Raw genomic sequence first — 21575 nt, 5'->3', positions numbered from 1 at the left:
GGCACCGGTTCAGCACAGCCACTGCCTCACCTGGATTGGTGGAAAATGAGAGGTAGAGCTGGGTATCATCAGCGTACTGATGATTCCGCAGCCCACACCTCCTGATGACCTCTCCCAGCGGTTTCATGTAGATGTTAAATAGCAAAGGGGACAAAATGGACCCCGTGGAACTCCATGGCATAACTGCCATGGCGCAGAGCCATAGTCCCCCAGCACCACCTTCTGAAATCGGCCGTTGAGATAGGAGCGGAACCACCGCCATGCGGTGCCTCCAACTCCCAATCCCGCTAGCCTATTCAGAAGGATACCATGGTTGATGGTATCGAAAGCCACTGAGAGGTCCAGGAGAACTAACAGGGATGCACTCCCCCTGTCTCTTTCCCTGCACAGGTCATCATACAGGGCGACCAAGGCAGATTCAGTGCCGTACCCGAGTCTGAAGCCGGACTGAAATGGGTCCAGATAATCATTTAACTATGAATGATCCAGGACAGCAGGGACCTAAGTCCAGAGAGCGCCCTGGCATTCTTTGTGTCTCTGTCAATGGAGATCCTTGCCTCAAAGAGTAATAGCGTGTCTGTGACAACCTCTAATGCAATTCCTGAATGTGTAATCAAGCCCCTTATCTCATTCTACCTCTAGTGCTGTAATGGCTTCTTTTACATGATCCGTTATCAAGCAACAATGTCCCCTGAGCTCACCACAGTCCCTGGATTTTTTTTAAACATGCTGATGGAGCCAAACAAGTTTGCAGGGAGCTAATGGTCAGGAAGCTCTGGCAAAACAGTTTGGAACCTTACCTGGATTGTACACTCAATTTGTGCAGTGCACTAGACTCCTCTGTTGGGAATTCCTGCTGCTTCCCATCAGAATCAGGAGTTTGCCTTAGAGTACACGCAACTCTCCTTGCAGCCACATTTTTTTAATTTATTTATAAATTTTGTATGCCGTCCATTCCTTGTGTCTCTGGATGGCTTACAACATAAATCAGAATAAAATAGATAAATTGACTATTCCACATTGGCTGTAATTAATAAAATACAAACATTAAAATCCAATTACTATTAATACATATTAAAATATTGATTAAATAAAAAGGTCTTAACCTGGCAACGAAAAACATATTGTGACAGCGCCAGGCAGACCTCTCTGGGGAGCGCATTCCATAGTTGGGGCGCCACCGCAGAGAAGGCCCTCCTCCGGGTACTCTGTCTCTTAACATCTTTCACAGAGGGTTCCTGGAGGAGGGCTTCTGTTGCCGATCTCAGTGGGCGGGAGGGCAAATAGGGAAAAAGGTGTTCCTTTAGGTATCCTGGTCCCAAGCCGTTTAGGGCTTTATAGGTAATAACCAGCACCTTGAATTGAGCCCAGACTTCGATGGGAAGCCAATGGAGCTGATAGAGGACTGGGGTTGTATGAGAATAATGCGCAGTCCCCAACAGCATCCTGGCAGCTCTATTTTGCACCATCCGAAGTATCCGGACTGTCTTCAAGGGCAGCCCCACGTAAAGCACATTACAGAAATCCAACCGGGAAGTAACCAGTGCATGTGTCACTGTTGCTAGGCAATCTTCCTCCAGGTAGGGACGCAGCTGATGGATTAGCTGAAGCTGAAGGAAAGCGCTCCTCGCCACCGCCATCACTTGGGCTTCCAAGGACAGCTCCAGGTCGAGGAGCACTCCCAAGCTGCGGACCCTGTCCTTTAGAGGGAGTGCTAAAGGGAAAGGTTGATAGGAAGCAAACTGTCTTTCCATGAATCTTGTCAACTATTTCTGGGATTGGATCCAGATTTAGGCTTCACCAACTGCACTAACAGAATTGGAATTTGCTGCCCTCTCTTCCCCACAGCAGACCTTCCAGCCCCCAAAAAACACCACTCAGAGAGTGTGATTTCCCACTGCAGAGGCTAAACTTTGATATGGGGACAGCAGAGAACTCTGGCTAACAGTCCTTGTGCAAACAAGGCTCTTCCTGTTCTAGAGGGTCCCTCCCTCTTGGGGAAGACAGATCCTGGCACACTGAATAAGCTTTTAATTAATCCAGGCATCCTTGGGACACTGTTTGAAAACCACTGATGGAGACATGAAGAGAGTGGATGAATTTTCTAACATGACAGAGCTGACCTGTCCAAGTTGGGTATGGGCCAGAATTCTGTGGTGCAGCATTTGCTTAGCATATAGAAGGTCCCATGTTCAATTTGCAGCCTCTCTGGGAAGTGCTGGGAAAGACTCCAATCTGAAACCCTGGGGAGCCAACGCTGCCACTTAATATAGTCAGCACTGACTTAGGTGAACCAAGTGTATGGCTTGCAATAAGTTGGCCTCCTATCGTCCCGTGAGGCACCAGGCCACTTTGCTATGCTTCTGAGTCACTAGCCATGTATTGTGGTCTTCCAGGTGTTTCAGTCTTCTCCCACAGGCCCACTTTTGAACTCCCAAGCAGCAAAACCAGTATGCTTACTGAACCACTGATGGACTGCCGTGAGCTGCATTTAACTTTCCAGGTCACAGCCAACCAATAACTCAAGGCAGCAGAGAAATGCAAACCAAGCAGAATGATTGACTGATCGAAACAACAGTTGGGGCTTTCTCAGTTTAGGGGAAAGCTTTCTAAGGGAAGACATGATAGAGGTGTAGGAAATAATGTACATTCTAGGGAAAGTAGAGAGATATTTTTCCCTCTCTTTCATAATCTGGGGATTACCCAATGACAGGAGATGCAGGACAGATGCAAAGCTTCATCTCTTCACACAGTATAATAATTAACTTTTGGGATGTGTTGCCACAAGTTGCAGTGAAGGCCACTGGCTCAGGCCTGGTCTGCACATGCAGTTTAATGAACTGGTCAACTCCTGAGGTGACAGTGTGGGGCAGAAGCAGGTGGCATGATGCTCACGGGCACCAATGTACCCCCAGATAACTTCCCTGGTGCTTAGCAAGACAACCTTCTGCTTCCAATTTTTATTTAAATATTTTAAAATATTCTCTTACTCATGTCTGGGATCATTTCAAAGCAAAGCAAAACTCTCTAGCTGCTGCCTACCAATTTCCTACGAATGTTTCTGGGCAAGTTAATTGCTTTGTGGGGTTAGCCATGCCTACCCATAGTAGCCATATTATGGTTGTGCCCAGATTTCTTAAATTTCCAAATGTATGTAAAGGTTTCCTACCCTGGAACAGTCTGTATCATTTCAGAATGGGATGGGGTAACTGTCCTTTTTAATCTCCCTTACATTAAAAATAGTCATTAATATGATGCTGCCGGAATATTTTTCCTCAGGTGAGAGAGAGTTTCTTGTCCACCATACTTCTGCTTGAGCTAGTTTTCAGTGTGCAGGGTTTTTGTCTTCTTAACTGTTTATCAGAAGATAAATCAGTAGCTATTGGCCATGATAGCTAAAAGGAAGCTCCATGTTTTCAAAAGCTGAATACGGTAATTCTGAAGACCAGGGCTGAACACTTGGGCAGGCCTTCTTTGCCTAGCTAGCGTGCTGTGCTGTGCTTCACTGCAGCTAGGCCTGAGTCAAATCTGGTGGAGCAGCTTTCCAGCCTTTTTTTTCACCTCCGCGATCCTCCCAGTCTGCACCATCCCTCAGTCATTAGCCCTGTCAGTTGCAGTCCCCATGTTGCTTGCAGACCTCCACAGGAACTATGGGGGTCCCCCATCCCCCCTGCTGTAGCTCCCTCATCAGTTTTGGGGGGTCCCTTAAACTGATGGAGCAAATGGGGAAGGGAAGCCCATGAGCTAGCAGTTTCCTACCTGGTTCACACAGTATGACAGTCCACTGTGGCTGTATTTACTTACGACGCTGGGTTTGCTGTGGTTTGTCTTATTGTGTGAATCCAGGCAGCAAGGGTTGCTTGAGGATTAGGCATAGCCATACAGAAATGGTGGCCATAGGCACCCAGCACAACACAACAGCCCCTGTGGGTGAAGTAATCCACAGTGGACTGCAGTGTCAAGTGAATCAGGTCTCAGTCCACAAGTGAAGGGGAAGCATTGGGCTCAACCTACTGGAGCCACAGAGAAGGGCTCTTTACAACTGGGGGCTTCAGCAGAGTAGCTGTGGGCACCAATATGCCCTTGGACACCTTGGCCGGGCCTCTCCTGGTTTTTATATTACATGTATAATACATTATACATGTAATATATACATTATTTTATATACATACGTTTTATATTTTTTACATGAATGCATGTATTTTGACTGGATGGTGGGCAAACTGCAAAGCATCATCTTTATCTCCAAGAATGCTTGTGGGTCCTGTGTTGGTCCCAGAAGCATTCTTTAGAAGAAGAAAAGCATGGGCTTCTACAACCCAAAAAGCTGGGGAGGGGTGCAGGGAGTTTACTGGGTGGCTAGGCGGAGAGGCTAAAGGAGGTGGATGGAGCATGAGGAGTTGCTTTGTCTGTGCTCAGTGTAGGTTTTGCCATGTGTGCTAGCTAGTTTTGCTGGGTTGTCGTTTTGACATGCTCTGGGGGTGTTTGGCCTGGGTTTTGTATGAAGTGTGCATGGCTGTGCAGGTCCTTTGCCTGTGGTTTTGTTTGCCTATTTGAGGGGCGCTGTGGCTGTATTTTGCCTTGTGCGGTGTCTTTCTCTGTCCATTCCAAGTTTGCCTTCTGTGAAGTGGATAGTTTGTTGTTTTTCAAGGAAGTAAATAAGTGATTTGGCATTTGTTCCTCAGTCCCAATTCTACCTTATACTCAGCAATTTCTTGGCCAAATTACTTGTTTGCTTTCTAAGAAATGGGCTTTGGAGTGGAAAATTGTGCATTCAAAATACTGAGCTGTTTTTTCTTTTTAAATTCAAACTCCACTTCTCTATTGGATTTAAGTTTTGGGGTAAGTTATCTTTTCCCAGTATCACTAGTTGGCCTGAGTTCACAAGAGCTGAGCAGGGCTGTGAAGGATGGGACATATTTGAGGGCTTTTTTCACAGGGTCCCCATAATGATGGCATGTGGAAACAGCAGTTTGCCTTCTGAGTGACGGATGCTTTGTGACCAGCTGTGCGCACCCTACCAGCCTTTTTCATTCCAGAATAAGTAGAAACTTCTAATATGGGGTTGCTCCATATTTTTGCTGATGATTTGCTTGAGAAACAAAATCCCAGTGGACAAAAAGAGCATATTTTACCTAAATGGTAGATCCCATGCAATGTGCTCACCATATTTATATACTGAATTAATAAATTATTGAATTAATTTAGACATCATTTCCTGATGCTAGTCCATTTGATATTGCTATCAGCTAAAAGGCCCTTTGATGAAGTATAGTCAGACAGGAAAACATATATTAGTGCAACCTAAAATTTGAACAAAAGGGTAAGGGAAGGTAATTATGGAAGAGACTCCAAAACAGTAGGAATTGCCTTTTTGAGGATCCTTTGTAAATACCCTGTATGAAAATTGAAATCACATTGTAGGATAATAAGGGGTTATAAATTCCATGAGGCATTCATCTTTTATCTTGATAATTAAAATAATTAAAACACTGTTATTATAATCTCTCTCTGTTTGCAGTAAGCTTCTTTGCATCCTGCTTGTTTTGCCTTAATGAAGAGGTGTTAATTTGTCATGTTCAAAGGTTCCAGTCCCAGCTGGGAGAAGAGAGGCCTGTTTGCCTGTTGTCCTGGACTGGCCACTTGCCTGGGTGCAAAGATCATCAAAATTGCATGGATACAAGGGTGCAAGCTTGGGAAAACAGGACTGCTGGAGTCCCATAACCACCATTTACAGAAGCGAAGTTTAACTTACAAGCCTTGAATATAAGAGGGGTAGCTTGAGGTGAAGAAGTCAAGGCCATCCCAAGTCATTTTTCTGTCTGAGGCAGAATAGGAATAGAGACAGGGATTCTTCACACAGTGGTGCATGAACAATGGAATTTATTGTGTTGGACATCAATGTGCACAGCTTTAAAAGGGGAAAGGACAAATTAATAGAGAAGTCTACCAATGGCTGCTAGTCCTTACAGCTATATGCTACCTGTGGTATCAGAGGCAGTATGCCTATCTACTGCAGTGGCTGGGGAACATGGGCAGGAGGGTACCTTTGCACTCTTGTCCTGTTTGTGCATTTCCTGTGAGTGGCTGGTTAGCCTCTTTGGGAAGAAAATGCTGGACTAGTTGCACCCTTGGTTTGATTGAAGATGGCTTTTCTTATATTCTTAACAGCAAGTGGCACCACAGACACGCACACATTCACATGCCATGGTGCATTACTTTTTGATCAATCAGTGGATGCTTTGAACAAAAACAAATGCTGGAAGAAAAAGCAGGGAAGCAAGACCTGGGGAAGGTGCAGAATTCAGTATGGATCCAACTGTTCTACTTTCCTATGGAATGGAGTGAACAACCCCAGGTGGTATGACAAGGTCCAAGTGGGTTTTGGTAGTGCTCAGTGAACTGGGGGAAAGCAGCACAGGAATTCGGAATGACAGGCTACCTTCTTTCTCCTCCCCTTTCCACATAGGTGAATGGTCGGGAGTTGTCCCATCTCTCACAGGAACAGACTCTCGAAGCCCTGCGGTGCTCTAAGGAGCCTCTGGTCATTCAGGTTCTGAGGCGCAGTCCCCGCAGCCGGGGTGGGGGCAGCGAAGGGCCTGCCCCCCAAGGAGACCCTGCAACACTGGTAGATAGTGGAACTCAGACGGACATCACCTTCGAACACCTACTGGGGCTAGGCAGAGTGCGGCCTCCAAGCCCCCCAGCTGTAACATTGGAGCCTTATGGGCTGCCGGAACTGTGAGTGTTCCCCTGAAGAACAGAAACTTCCACCGCCTTCAGTCTTCATGTCCTCCCACCCTATCTCAACCTTCCACTACCTGACACTCCCACCAGCTCTAACCAGCACAGTCAAGGATGGAGTCCAAAAATCTGGAGGGCATTGGGTTGTGGAAGTTGCCTGTAATGCTTTCCTAGTATCTTGTCCTTTTAGGTTCACCAACTTTCCAGCATGAGGGTTGAGAAATACCCATAAATTGCTGCTGACTTCCCAATATTATACAGGCTGCTAACATGAAATCCTCTTGTTCTTGCTTTTTGCTGGTCAATCTCTATTCCTTAAGTTCCAGGTTCACATCTGGTTTGCATTTGGTGAATGGCTACATGTGAAGATAGAGCCCTGGGAATCTTCTGGGGTGGGGAAGGGGGTCCTCACGGCAAAGCGATGCTTCACCTAACAGCTGTATGTCTTCTCTTGCTCACAGTCCCTCAATTGCACATGAATATTATGACCCTGTGGAATTTATGGAAAGTGGTGCCCCAGAGGGCGAGCGGGCAGAAGAGCTGGAGTATGAGGTAAGAACATAATTAAATTGGAAGCAGACTCCAGGAAATGAGGGAGCAGGGCCAGGCCCTACCACGGAATAGAGCGGGGCAACCATGCTGGGTGACAAATTCTGGGTGACATTGCTCAGTTTTAAATAACAGTGTTTTATGATATACTGGACATCAGGTGTTGAAATCAGGGCTGGATACAGAGGCTTGCAAAGGCCAGGACAGCAAAACTGATAAAGAGTCTGCCAACCCAGTGACATTCCCGATCAAGACTTTGTGTTTCACAACCAAGCAGATCAGTAAGAACACAACACGAGTTTCAGTGTGCAACCCCTCCTGAGAATGCCTGGACCAAAATCCAGAGTAGGTGCTCTGGCCTACTAAATGCCTTTCAGCAGCATTTCTGTCTTTATTGCTTTCTGTCTTTATCGAATGCTATCCCAGTCAGTCATGCTGAAAAAATTAGAGGAATGGATATATTTGTCTGTTACAACACTGCAACTTAAACAAAAGCAAAGCCAAATCAAAAACAAATAGTGCCACAAATACTTTGTTATTTATCCTAGGTTATGCCCATATGAACATTTGCTTCCATTTAATAACCCCTTCCTTTATGTTCAATCCTCTGTTGTTCTCACTGAGAAATATCTTGGAATCAGGAGAGAGCAGGTGTATGGACTTTTTTTTGAAAGGGGAGTAAACACTTCTTCCAAAGGGGCCATTGAGAAAAAAGAGGCAAGTATTGACACCTCAGAGTTTGCAGAAGTACAATACAATCTAAGGGGAAAGCTATCCACCCTGTCCCACACAAACAGCTCAATGATATCTGAGCTTGCTTAGTAGACACAGAATATGAAGTGACGACAGGAAAAGGAAAATGGAACATGGTGGAGAAGCAGAGCTGAATGCCCCCTTTAGTGGGAATGGCTGGCTAGAACTCTTGAACGGGAGCACATCTTTAGTAAGGAAGATTTTGTTGCAAATCCTACGTGTTCTCCATACTTGTAAATATTTTTCTCATGGGGGTACTCTTTCCAGAATGCCTCTGTCCACCATAGTAAGAAGAGTGGCAGCTACTTTAGGAAAAAGTCATAAGGCCAGTCCTGGAATATCCACATGAGATTTCATGGAATGTACTGTCCTGTGTGGCAGGAAATAAGTGGAGAAGTTGCATCTGTCATAAAATATGCACAAACAAGGTCTAGAAATTTAAAAGAGAAGGTAGTTCATACATGGATATGCAAACTTTAACCACTCAGCTCAATCACTGGATGGCTTACTGGGTTCCAATAAAACAAACCCCTGTACCTAATCAAAGTCTGATGGCTCTTCATTCACACATTCAGTTACTTCATTCACACATTCAGGGGCATCAGTGGACAGTACAACCATCAAATGACAAACATGCAAGTATGAAAGGATTCTAAGGTGATTACATGGGATTCTACTTTAAGCAGTACTTGACAGGAAAACAGAGTGTGGGTTTCAGTAATAATCACATTAAGACCTACAGAATATCTGAAAACTAGTTGCCTTGGCTGGAGTTGTAAATGGAGGAAAGAAGGCAAAGCAGGAGATGTTTTAGGCATGCATTTCTACCTGGAAAAGGTTATACAAGGCACACTAGTACCTCTGTGCAAATAACCCTTCTGCTGCCACCGTGTCTGAGGGAAAGTAATGGATTATTACAGTGTGTGACCTTTCCTGCTTTCTCTGTTCCACAGGAGGTGGAGTTGTACAAATCCAGCCACCGGGACAAGCTGGGCCTGATGGTTTGTTACCGAACTGATGACGAGGACGATGTAGGCATCTACGTTGGAGAGGTGGGGGAGGGGGAAGCCCTTGGTGGGGTGTGACGGGAGGCTGAAGTTAAAGCTGCATGTAAGATTCAAATGTTAGGAAATGGGGCAACTGAGCTCCTGGTTTGGTACTGTTGGTACAGCAAGACATATTTGCTTTTTGGGGCAGGTGGCAGTGGCAGGGTGAATTAGCAGTATGAGATCTGTTTGCACATGTTCCTCAGGCCCCTCCCCAATTTGGGAAACAAGCTCAATGATATCTGAAGATTATGAAGATTTTCTCAAGATCATGTTGGATGTCCCCAGACATTTGAGAAGGGTAGAATATCACTGTAGGCTGGGATTGCTTAAGTGCCAGTAAAGTTGGGGAGGTAGAAAGCCTTCAGGTGTTTTCTTGAGGTGAGAAGGGAGAACAAAGGAGAAAAATCTGGAGCAGTGCTAGGCAATTTGTGGTTCTCCAGAGATTTCATCCTCCACCTCTCCCATCCGCTCAAGCCAGCAAATCCAGTGTTTGGGGATGCTGGGAACTGTACAGCAAACATCTGGAAGGCCATGAATTACCCACCCTAATCTGTGTGGAGTAAAATTTACAGAAGGCCATGGACAGTTCCTTCCTGGTAAATATTGTAGCTGGAGGGTCCGCCCAGGATGTTTTACTACTTGCGGCAAAGGACTAGATGGCATCCTCTTCCATTCCAACCAGGCTGGTGCTTGAACATTACTTCAAGGCATGCAGCAGGACAAAATCCTCCTTGCACATGAGGGAAGTGGGCTAGTACAGGGCATGTAGGACAGGCTGTGAGAGACACATGGCCTTGTCTTCCTAAGAGAGTAGAATTGTTGGGGGACTACCAGAGCTGCCTCTTAGTGTCTACAGCCTGAGACAATGGCCACGCTCTGCCTAATGGCAGGTACCACTATTCATATTCATAGGGGGGGAGGGTCTGAGGCCACAGCAGAGAAACAGAGAGGGTTAGACTCCCCATGCAACCTCTTGCAGTCCCGGTGCTGTTTTGGCTTCCTGTGCAATGATTGCATTGTCAGAATATCACCTCTAGTTTTCTCCAAAGTCATGATTCCAGGAGCTTTGCTTTGGAATATAAGTTAGCAGCCATTTGATTTGGGGTTCAAATTGTTAGTATAGGAGCATGAGGGTACAATCCTGTGACCCCTCAATATCATCTGGGAGGCTACAAGATTCTTCACAGTCCCACCTCCAAGATCCTACAGTCTTGGAGCTGGAACTCTGAAGGCTGAACCTCCAGTCTGCCTCTTTGCAGCCTGCATGGAAAGAACCACACCAGCTGCCCTCTTCCCAAGGTTGCAACTGGGCTGGGGGTGGGGGGGGGGGGTTGAAAGAGCTATGCTGGGGGACACAGATTGAAGGAGGCTGGGGTTGCAGAGCTATGCCACTTTCAGTCAGCTCCCCAACCTTCCTTCCCTCACCCTCCATGGCACTAAATCTAGATGACTGAAAAGGGCATGAGGTGTGGTGATGAGAGGAGAAATTGCCCTTGTGCCTCATACCTTGCACCATATGCTTGTAAATCGCTAAGTTCAGGAGCTTGTGAGCAGTTTCCGTGGGGGTGATAAGACTGTGTCCTCCATAATATAAACTGTGCTGCTTACTTGAGCATGCTTCCTGCTGAAATATCACAGCAGCACTGTCAGTACAGCAGGTCTCATGGCATTGTGAAATTTCTAGCTATTGGCAAAAGGTTGGACATAGTAAAAAGCATAATCATTAGTACAGAAAAGCAGAGGCAGACTAGAAAACCTGCAGGATTCTGTCTACCTGAAGAGATCAGTGAAGGATGGTTTGTGAACAAGAATGATCCATGAAACTCTCAGTGTATTCTGGGAAGAGGCTTTTTAATAATTGATAAAACTAATTGTGTCTACCACCTGTTTGTGCAACTGCAAACTTATTTTAATAGCAGGCATGGGAGTTGTAGCCCCATTTATATGCAGCATTTTATTCTACTCTGATTCAAAGCAGACAGTTCAGCAGCATAGATGGCTCTCACCTATCTATTTTAGCCTTACAACTACCCTGTAAATGTGACTGGAGTGAGAGAGATTGATTGGTCCAAAGTCACTTGGTGAACTTCCATGGCTGATTTGGAGATGTCAGTCCAGGTCTCTTTGCATTAACACATGCCCTGAAGACCAGTTCATACTATTACTCCTTATAGTAGTACCAAATTCTATTCTTTCCCCACTCTTTTTCCTCTTACCTGAGTGGGGATTGGAACCAAATTTCCCAAGCCTCAGCCAACACTCTAGCCAATATACCTTGCTGTTTATAGGAAAGAGGAGACAGCAAGTAATGCAGGAGGCCCATGAATAATTCTTCAAAGTCTCAGGGTGCAGGAATGCAGAGCAAGAGCAAATCCTGCACCCAGGTAGAGAAACAATGTTGGGCCCGGTGTGTTAGAATTAGGGTAGCTGCTAAGTCAGTGGCAAAGAGAACACAAATCACTACATCTCCATTGAGATGAGAAGGCTGAGTGGGCGTATGAGCTGTGCACCTGCTCATTCTGCTGTCCAGGTGCTGAATGTACACAGGCAATTTCAAGGCTTCTCCCTTCTTATGGTTCTTCATCTTTAAATCAGACTTGGACCACTCCACCCTTCAAAGAGAGGACTGTAAGGTACAATACATGGCCACCTTCCTTAGAATCTATGAAGGGAGTGTTAGAATAGAGGAGTTCCTGGGTTCTCTTCCCCGCCCTCCATGTTTAGTAAGTTTTAACAGTTAGACAGGGTCTCCAGGCCTTTTGGGTGAGAGTGTTATGGATACCTTCACAAATATTTGTCATGGTTTGCCTATTGATAAAAAAGTAAGCATGGCTAGTTGCAAAACTGGTTACAAGAAGTAAAACTGACGAGACTAAAGGAAAAGTAATTTGCCCTAAATGCTAAGCAGCTGTGCAGTCTGGACTCAGAAACATAAGAATCACTCTTTTGAACCCAAATATTTATGGAGATGGAGGAGAGAAATTCACTTTGCAACCACCTTCCCTGTTTGAAAAGGAAAGGAAAAACTAAAAATCAAGAGCAGCCTTGATATGTGTTTGTGGGCTTATTAGAGCACACAGGCACCACATGGGAGACCCTAGGATTAGCAGCAAGGGAAACTCAGGAGGAGGATACTGGAGTTGTTCTCACTCAACTTTTCTTACACCAGGTCAACCCTAACAGCATCGCTGCCAAGGATGGACGCATCCGGGAAGGAGACCGCATCATCCAGGTGAATCCTATGGGAGCTGTTGAGAGGGAGGGAGAACATTGTAAGTTTTAATAAGAAAGCTGAAATTTTCCCTTCAATGCATCGCCTCCACTCCTAGATTAATGGCATGGAGGTGCAAAATCGGGAGGAAGCAGTAGCAATTCTCACCCAGGAGGAGCGGACAAACATTTCTCTGCTGCTGGCTCGGCCTGAGACTGAGGTGAGAGGCTTTTAGCCTGAGACTGAGGTGAGAGGCACTGTGTCTGAAGTCAAATGGGGCAGGGCTGCAGCTCAGTGGTGAAGCATTTTGTATACAGGAAGTCGCAGTTTCAGTTCCTGGCATCTCCAAGTAGGGCTGGGAAAGATTTCTAAGATCCCAGGGAGATGCTGCCAGGCCATGCAGGGAGATAGAGGTCCAGTGGATCAAGTCAAAATAAGGATACTTTCTGAGAATCAGAGATTGAGCAGAGGGGATAGTAGGCTGGAGAAGGTCTTTGAAAACCTTGATTCAAATTTCATCTCACCTGTGTAGACATACCAAGAAAGGAGCCGTTGAATGCCTCACATGTGATACGGACACGTGCATTTGCGTCCTTCTTTACTTGCTATGGAATGGCATGGGAGGGAGCAGGTATATTGCAGTCAGAGGTCCCAGAGAGAGTGGCTTCTTTGCTGATCATTTTGCCTCATGCTGAAGAGGAGCATGAATTGCTGAGCCTTGCTTACTCTGATTTATGGATGCTGATCAATTGCTTCCCATCTCAATTTCATTCCCCAGTTTTGTAATTACGAATAATCTGACCTTGTTCCCAAAGCTGCACCAGTGCATTAAGCCACTGCTCTATCTTAAAATTTTGTTCTGGACTTCAAATTTCTGTATATGTTCAGTTTAATGCAGTTTTCATTTTATTTCCCCCTTACAGGCTGCTGATGCTGATGTGAGCTGATGCTCACAGGCACTTCGATTTTAAATCACAGCACAAAAAAAAGTTCCTTACACAATCATATCAGGATTTCTTTTTGCACTGATTAAATCAATACCTTTCTTGATTCACTTAAATCAGCATAGAAAGAGATCCTCTTTCCATCAAATCAGTACAAAAAAGAAACCTGACTTGATCAATAAGCTTAGATGGAATCTGAAAGCGGGTGCTGGGAAAGTAACATGAACTGAAAACTCTGGCAGACTTCTAATACACTGATGCCAAAATGTTGACATTTCCCCAAGTTAACCCAAAAGGCAGGAAGAGCAGAGCCAAGGAAGTGGAAGAAGAATGGATTAGAGTGAGCAGTGGGGAAATCTGCTTATGACAACTCCAAATTACATAGACACAGCTTCATTCCAGTAGGTCCTAGATCAAATCAGACCAGAACTTTCCCTGAAAGTAAAAGTTATAAAACTGCAGCTGTTGTATTATGGACAGATCGGGAGAAGACAAGACTCATGGAGAACTCAGTCATGCTAGGGAAAGTCAAAAGCAGAAGAGGAAGAGTATGTATGAGAGGAATTGATTCCTTAAAAGAAGCCACAGCCTTGGGAAGAACTGAACAGGGCTGTGAAGAATAGGACGTTCTGGAGGGCATTCATTCCTATGGGTAGGGTTCCTATGAGCTGGAGGTGACATCACTTACCAACATCTTTGTTCTCCCCAGAAAGCCCAACACCTTAAAACAAAGCAAAACAAAATCACAGCCCTGCCTTACCTATTCTGGGAACCGCTGCTTCACCTTGGTAAGTGAAAAGTGGATGCTTCCAGAATAAGCAAGCCACTGCTGCTTTCAAGAACTCAGTATTTAGGTTGCCAACCAGGATGGGGATGTATTCGCATATGAGAGACTAGTGGCTCATCCTCCTCTGGATACTGTACAAGAAGACTATTCCCATCGAGCCCCTCCAATGATGGCAGGGGGCACTAGTGAAAGGGAGCCTGCTCTCATGCACTTGGCATTACACAGACAGGGAGGAATTAATCAGCGTCGGTCAGAGTAAAGGACACTTCAGCTGCTCCCGCTTCTCCTCATTGTCAAGGAGGATGGTCAGTAAAGACACCCATTCCTCTTTGAGCCTCTCCACCATACCTAATTACAACAGGTAGTTTAGAATATCAAACTGAGAGTGATGCTACATATTGCAAGGCAAGCATGGGATGGGGTTCCTGACCAATACTGGGGCAGGTAGGGTATTTGCATAGACTAAAAGGCAGTGCTTACCCCTTCCCATAGACCAGGGGTCTCAAACTCAACTTACCTGGGGGCCGCTGGAAGTAGAGTCTGGGTGAGGCTGGGCCGCATCAAGTATTCCACCCCCGTGGGGGTGGTGGGCCGCTCATCCCGCGTCCGGCCCGGGCGCCACCGGTGCTTTAAAGGCCGCAGGGCCCCTCCCCCATGCCCCACCCGTCCCAGCAAGTGGCACGCGAGTTTGAGACCCCTGCCATAGACTCTCCATCCCACTTGCACTTTTGAGACCATTTCCTCACCCTGGGCTTCACAGCCAGATGAATAAGCAGGTAAACAAGGGATAAGCACCCCCCCCCCACCGCCACTTCCTACCCCACCATTCCCCTTTGTAAACTGTACTTACTATTTAGCATTTGTAGTAAGTTAAAGAAGCCATTGTTTAAAAAAAATCACCATAGCCATATATTCTTTAAGAAGGGCCTCTACCAATAGCATTTGAGAGTCAGTGTAATGTAGCGGTTAGTGTTGGACTGGACCTGGAAGATCCAGGTTCTAGTCCCCTCTCAGCTACGAAGCTCACTGGGTGAGTTTGGGCTAGTCCCTGACTCTAAGCCTAACCTACCTAATAGGGTTGTTGTGAGGATAAGTTTGAAAGAAGATTATATAAACCATCTTGAGTTCCTTGAAAGAAAAAAGGATGGGTTATAAATATAATTGAGAAGATACATTTATTATATTGTTGTCCTGCCCTTCCTCCAAATGGCTTAGGTTGGATTTCCTTTCCTCACTTTCATTTTATCCTTATGACAACCATGTGAGGTAGGTTAGGTTAAGTCTTAGCAGTGATTGTCCCAAAGATTTAAATGTGGGTTTCAACAATATGCTGTTGCTTCAGTAAACAAAAACTCTGGGAGAATGCATTTTATAAAGTAACCAGTCATTCTACTTCCATAGAGAGAAAATACAATTGCCTTGTTTTGGATAAAGTTTAGTATGTGTGAATTGAACAAATAACCATTTGAAATGACATAGAGGAATACTAGAGATGAAAATGCACCTGAGTAGGGCCTATTTCCCTCTTATGAACTGGTTGCTCAGTGTTTGGCTAATAGAGAGGATCAGTGTTGGCGTTGACTGGGGTTTCCTGGGTGAAAGAATTAAGGAGCCTGGGCTGGGGGGAGTCATGGAGTATTGAACATCATTCAGCCCCAGCGCTGAATTCAATTTCAGAAAAGTTCTTGGGGTCCACATTCAAATGGTGCGTAGGACAAAATGAGCAGAACCAAAATACCAGCCCATTTTAGCTTAAACACCCTAGCACCAGTTACTCAGCCTTAGGAGAAGGATCTCAACCTTTTAAAATGGGGGAAAGTTACACAAACAATTGAGGTTTGGGGAATGGGAGTGGAGTGTGGCAACAGAAGTGGCTTAGTGGTAATTCCAGAAGGCCGGTTAGGGACTGCAGCGGGGCTGGGAGTTTTACATCCCTGGGGTAGGCAGTAGACTTCCTGGTCCTGTTCACTTTGACTCTCTTTGCTCTTCCAGCTTTCCAAGCGCTGGAAAGACAGTGACCGAGAGGATTTCTTGGATGACTTTGGTTCTGACCATGAAGCTGGAACGAAACCCCGACGGCTCCTTTCTCCACCAGCCCAGCAGGTATGTTGTCTGGAAGGGGAAGGTGGGAATCAGCAGCAGTCTGGGGCTTTTGCTTGTGGGAACAGGATTTGCAGGATTCTGAGCCACACAATATAGAAACATTCTTACATGAGGAAGCTGCACTGCATGATGGGGTGATTTATGATAGGACCATACACTGGCATAATATCCAGAGATCTGCATTATTGAATCTATGAAGCAGGCATGGAGAGCTTAAAGCTCTCCAGATGTTTGGCCTACAACACTCATAGTCTCTCGCCATTGGCTATGCTGGCTTAGGCTAATGGGAATAGAAGGCCACAGGTTGCCCACTCCTGGACAAGATTGCACCCTGGTCTGATCCAGCAGGGATCTTCCTATGTGCAAGACAAGCCCCCTATGGCTGATAGTTGGGGCCATTAAAGCAAGAATGAAGACCTTTGACCCAGTGGACACATGCAACTTCAGGACTCTATCCATCCAGGCCAGCCCCTCTTCATATCACACCTCCTGGCTGCCACTAATGAGAAGCTTTTCCCCCCACAACCTTATTATTTCATTTCTATACCACTCAACAGCTGAAACTCTCTGGGCACAGTTTACAACAGTACATACAAACGATACTATAAAAACTTATCAAAAGAAACAAATTAAAAAGATCTAAAAACAAACAGCAAAGAAGGGCCCTGTAAAATAAAAACATGTGGAATGGGTAATCCCCTCAAGTCCCTGGATAACCAAGTACATCTTTACAAGCCTCAACATAAAGTGTTCCTTCTGGCAGGAAAAGGTGAAGTGAGCTCCTTGGTTGCTCCCTCTATGGCTGCTGTATGGGGCTAGGTTGATCTTTCTCTTGCTGTGATGTTCATCCTAGGAAGCTGGGAGTGCAGTCACTCGGTGGCCACTGCTTCTCCAGCTGGTAGATAAGGTCAAGAGTCAACAGTTCCAGGGCACTATCAGCTAGAACTGTGTTTTCCTTCTGGAAAGGAGGGTATTTGTACTTCTTTCACTGACTAGTGCATTCTCCCTCCTCTCTCCAGAATGAACCTCTACAAGAAAAGCCCCCTGGGGATCCTGCTACACCCCTGACCAACAGCCAGGAGCTGGACAGTGGTGTTGGCCGCACTGATGAAAGCACCCGCAATGAGGAGAGCTCTGAACATGACCTCCTAGGAGATGAAGCACCCAGCGCTGCCAACACCCCGGGGAGCCTGCGCAAATTTGGGCCCAGCCTGCAGCCCCGGGACTTTCACTACAGCATGGACTCTCTACTGGCAGGGGAGCCACCTAGTGCTGTAGGCACTGACATGATGCCGGGACTTACTGATGAAGAATATGAACGCTACCGTGAGCTGCTGGAGCTGAAGTGCCACCTAGAGAACGGCAATGACCCTGGCCTTGTGAGTGCTGCACTGGATGTCAACCGCAATGAGGTGGCCCTACTGGAAGAGGAGCTCCGCCACCTGGAATTCAAGTGCCGCAACATCCTGCGAGCACAGAAGATGCAACAGCTGCGTGAACGCTGCATGAAAGCCTGGTTGCTGGAGGAGGAAGGGCTGTATACCTTGGATGGGGAACCCAAGAAACACGAGTTATCTGACATCACTGAACTGCCAGAACGCTCTGATAAGGATAGCACCAGTGCCTACAATACTGGGGAGAGCTGCCGAAGCACTCCCTTGTTGGAGAGTCCTTTGCGCCGCCTGGCTGAGCCACCCAACCTCAACCGGACCGCTCCTCCTTCACCTCCACAGCCCAAATTCCGACGGGAGGAGCGGGTACGACGCAGCCCCAAGGCAGCTGGGGAAGGCAGCCCCTACCTGAGTCGGCGGCAGCAGCAGCGGGAAGAGCCACCTGCTCCTATCAGCCCTATGAGCCTAGCCAGCATATGCAAAGACTCTCTTGGGGGCAAAGGAGAGCCCCGTATGGAGTGGAAAGTGAAGGTTCGCAGTGATGGCACACGCTATGTGGCTAAGAGACCAGTGAGGGACCGGCTGCTCAAAGCCAGGGCCATGAAGATCCGTGAAGAACGCAGCGGCATGACCACAGATGATGATGCTGTCAGCGAGATGAAGATGGGACGCTACTGGAGCAAGGAAGAGCGGAAGCAGCACTTAATCCGTGCCCGTGAGCAACGGAAGCGCCGCGAATTTATGATGCAGAGCCGGCTGGAGTGCTTGAGGGAACGGGAAGGCAGTGAGGCTCGGGGGGGTATCTGGTGAAGTCAACATCTTGGCCCTGAGCCACCGCAAAACCATGAAGAAACGAAGTCGGCGTATCCTGGACAACTGGATCACCATCCAAGAGATGTTGGCACATGGCACCCGCTCAGCAGATGGACGCAGAGTTTACAATCCACTGCTGTCTGTCACCACTGTTTGAGTGCATGGAAAGGAACAACAGAGGGAGCTTGTTTGCTTTTTTCCTCCAGGTGTGCTGGAGTAAGAAAACTGCATCGGCTGTTGCTCAACCTCTGTTGCTATGAGGAGTGCTGTTTGAACACACCAGATAAACTTTTTAATATTGCCATGTGAGCTCTGTGGGGCTCGGAAGGGCCCTCCTCTCTGAACCAAATTTAGAGTGGGACAGTAAGTAAACCCAGTGTCCCTTCCTGCCTTAAAAGCTAGGGGGCAAGAGGGGCCATTCCCAACCCTGCAACCATCAGGAGTTTGCTGTGTGGTCAGGTCTATTTTCCTGATGTATACAGCCTGTCTGTAGTGAAGGTGATTGTGCAGGGCAGCTCAGCCACCCATCGCCTATGGAAAGCTTTTGCTAGCTTAGCTCTTGCCAGTCACGCTGCAAAGCACAAGAAATCAGCTGTGGTCTACATAGTGTGCAGAGCACAGGGGAAGTGAGGAGGCTTACCTGCTGCTGGTCAACAAGACCGATGAAGATCTCCTCCTTAGCCCCCAATGAGTTGGGATGTTGCGACATCTTTCTGTCCTCTTTTTCTCTCTTTTCTCTTTTGTGGTTGTGACTCTACGTCTTTTTCATTTCTCTATTTAAACCAGGTCTGGGCCCTGGTGGCTCATCCTGCAGGCAACTAACAGTCCCCTTCCTCCATTTTCTACCATCTGAATGCACCCCCACCCCAGGGAGGGGGGCATTAGCTTAACATAGGGAGGCTGTGGAGCTGATAGCTTGTGGTAAACTCTGTATCTGAGACTGAATTTGCATTGTTACAATAAAAAAGAAAAATGTTCTTTTTACTCATTGCAAAAAAACCCCCCATAAAAAACCAGTTTCGTGGGGTTTATTTCTGAAGATTAATGGTGTGGAAAACCTGAAAATAGCAATTCCCATTTGCACTTTAACAGACCCCCTACTATTAACACAGACCTTGATTAACATGCAATTTGCAATATTTGCCCTTGGCAAATTTGCTACTTTAGTAAGATAAAGTTATATTGCTGCACAGTGCTGAAGCCGAAGGAAACTACTTACACTTCACAACATGACAGTGAGAAGGCTACCTCTTTAAGATCTGTTGGCATGACTTCATAAATTTTTTTGATGGCTTAGCTACTAAATAAATGCTTTTGTATTAATGCTTTTTTAATAAATAGGGTTCCACAGCTAATGAAACAGCATATGCTTTACTTGCACAAAATCCAGTTCAGTCTCTGGAACCTCTAGTCACAAGGGGATCAAGTTGCAATGTTGTAAGAACACCTTCCCCGATTTTGCAGAGCTGCAGTCAGATTAGCACCTGTTCATAGGTCAGATGAAGCAGTCAATAGCTTAAAGACATTTGAATTAGCATTCAGATGTCACTATCATGTTTAATATATGTCAGTATCAAAAAACCCCTTTGAAGTACTTAATACAGAAGCTACTATTAAGTTGTGCTCAGATTCTATTGCAGCACGAACCAGTCAGAAGGAACAGATAATGGGGTCACTCTAGTATTACACATAATGGGAAAGAAGGCTCTGTCCCTCTTTGAACAGACACATTGGAGTTTAGGTAGCAGGAGCCCTCTACTCTTATCTTTACACAACTCTGTAATCAATACATGCATGAGATTAACTTTCCCTCGCCTTTCTCCTGAATGCTGGAAATAGTGGGTAGGGTGTTTGAAAACTCATGCAGTGTTGGCAGACAACTGTGAATACAATTTCCACAGTTTCTACAGGCCCGGCATATATAACCTACATAAAAAGTGATACCATAGTGATACCACTTTGTCATAGGTATAGCAGGGGTGGGCAGGCAGCTCACTCAGTTTCAGAACTTGGCAAAATATGAAGCAGTCTTCCCCAGCTGGTACTCTGCAGATGTGTTGGGACTAGAACTTCCAGGATTCCTGACTACTGACTATGATGACTGATGGTAGCCAAAGTCCAAAACACCTGGAGGGGACTGGGCTGGGGAAGCCTGACATAAATAACGAATAGAAATGCACAAGCTTTCACTGTTATAGAGAACAGCAATCACAAGCCTCTATGCCCCACTTAGCATAGAAACCACAGCCAGGAGATGGAACTATAGATTTCTTTGGAACCACACCTATAAACGTCCAATGTTGGAAAATGGGTGTTTCCTTATTTCTACACTGAACCCAGAACATAACCTACTTCTTTGCAGGAACTTACTTTTTATCTCATCCTCTGTGACTGGAGCTAGGGCTCTCTAGACCTTTTGTGCATTAATCGCATATGCATGTAATCTGTTTACAGCTTCATCTCATCCCATGTTCCCTTCTTTCCATCTCTACACTGTGCTAGAAGCCACTCTCTTGACACACAGAAGTACACCCATTCATAGAAAATAGGGGATAAAAATGGTCTATGAGTGGCCAGTAGAAACATTTTCCACCTGCTTTTCATGCTTGCATTTAAGAAACCAACTTTTTGTTGTTTAAACAAGTTTAATGTTTAATTAAAAAATACCTGGGTTTATATACCTACACAAATTGTAGGGGCCCAGAAACTCCACTAAATTTTAACAGAAATAGGACTCCTACCCATATCCCTCAAATTGTGGCAGGACAAAGCAGTATTTGAAATCAGGGACATCAATAAATCCCTCATGACTTCTGGGAAAAGACCAAGAGGGTTAATAGAGGCACTGGCAATGCTTGCTCATATCAAGCCAATCAGAGGTGGGTCAACCATCTGGAAAACAACCCTGGATGGCATGTAAGGCCAAGCTATCCTCAAGCAGAAAAACAGCACTATCCAGACAGCTTTACATGCTTGCTCTAGAAAATAGTAATCGCGGACCTGCCCCTGCTCATTCCAATTCACTGCCTTTCCATGAACACAGTGTGCTGTTCATGTCAGAGATGTTCCCTGCAGCCCTTTTGTGGCTGACTTGCCCCCTTTAATCCAGGATTAGAGCAACTTCAGAGCAGTGGTGTAATCCCACCCACACTGCACTAGCTCACACCAGGAGCTGCTGTCATTAGGCGGATAAGGAGCCGTGGCATGAATGTTGCTGCACCCAGGGACAGA

The 21575-nt window shown here is 46.0% G+C and overlaps 1 protein-coding gene across 1 annotated transcript in view; it reads left to right on the top strand.

Annotated features, from left to right (window-relative positions):
* The window catches only part of PDZD4 (PDZ domain containing 4), a 24268-nt gene extending 5707 nt beyond the window's left edge, over positions 1-18561 (top strand). Inside the window, 8 exon segments of the mRNA XM_044443637.1 lie at positions 6470-6741; positions 7206-7296; positions 9000-9098; positions 12265-12327; positions 12425-12526; positions 16030-16140; positions 17160-18335; positions 18337-18561. Of these exon segments, the coding sequence (XP_044299572.1) occupies positions 6470-6741; positions 7206-7296; positions 9000-9098; positions 12265-12327; positions 12425-12526; positions 16030-16140; positions 17160-18335; positions 18337-18501 (2079 nt within the window). The 3' untranslated portion in view covers positions 18502-18561.
* The last annotated feature ends 3014 nt before the right edge of the window (positions 18562-21575 follow it).

Source organism: Varanus komodoensis, unplaced genomic scaffold (genome assembly GCF_004798865.1).
Source record: "Varanus komodoensis strain SLA01 unplaced genomic scaffold, ASM479886v1 scaffold42, whole genome shotgun sequence".
Taxonomy (NCBI): domain Eukaryota; kingdom Metazoa; phylum Chordata; class Lepidosauria; order Squamata; family Varanidae; genus Varanus; species Varanus komodoensis.
This window is presented reverse-complemented; position numbering and strand designations above follow the sequence as displayed.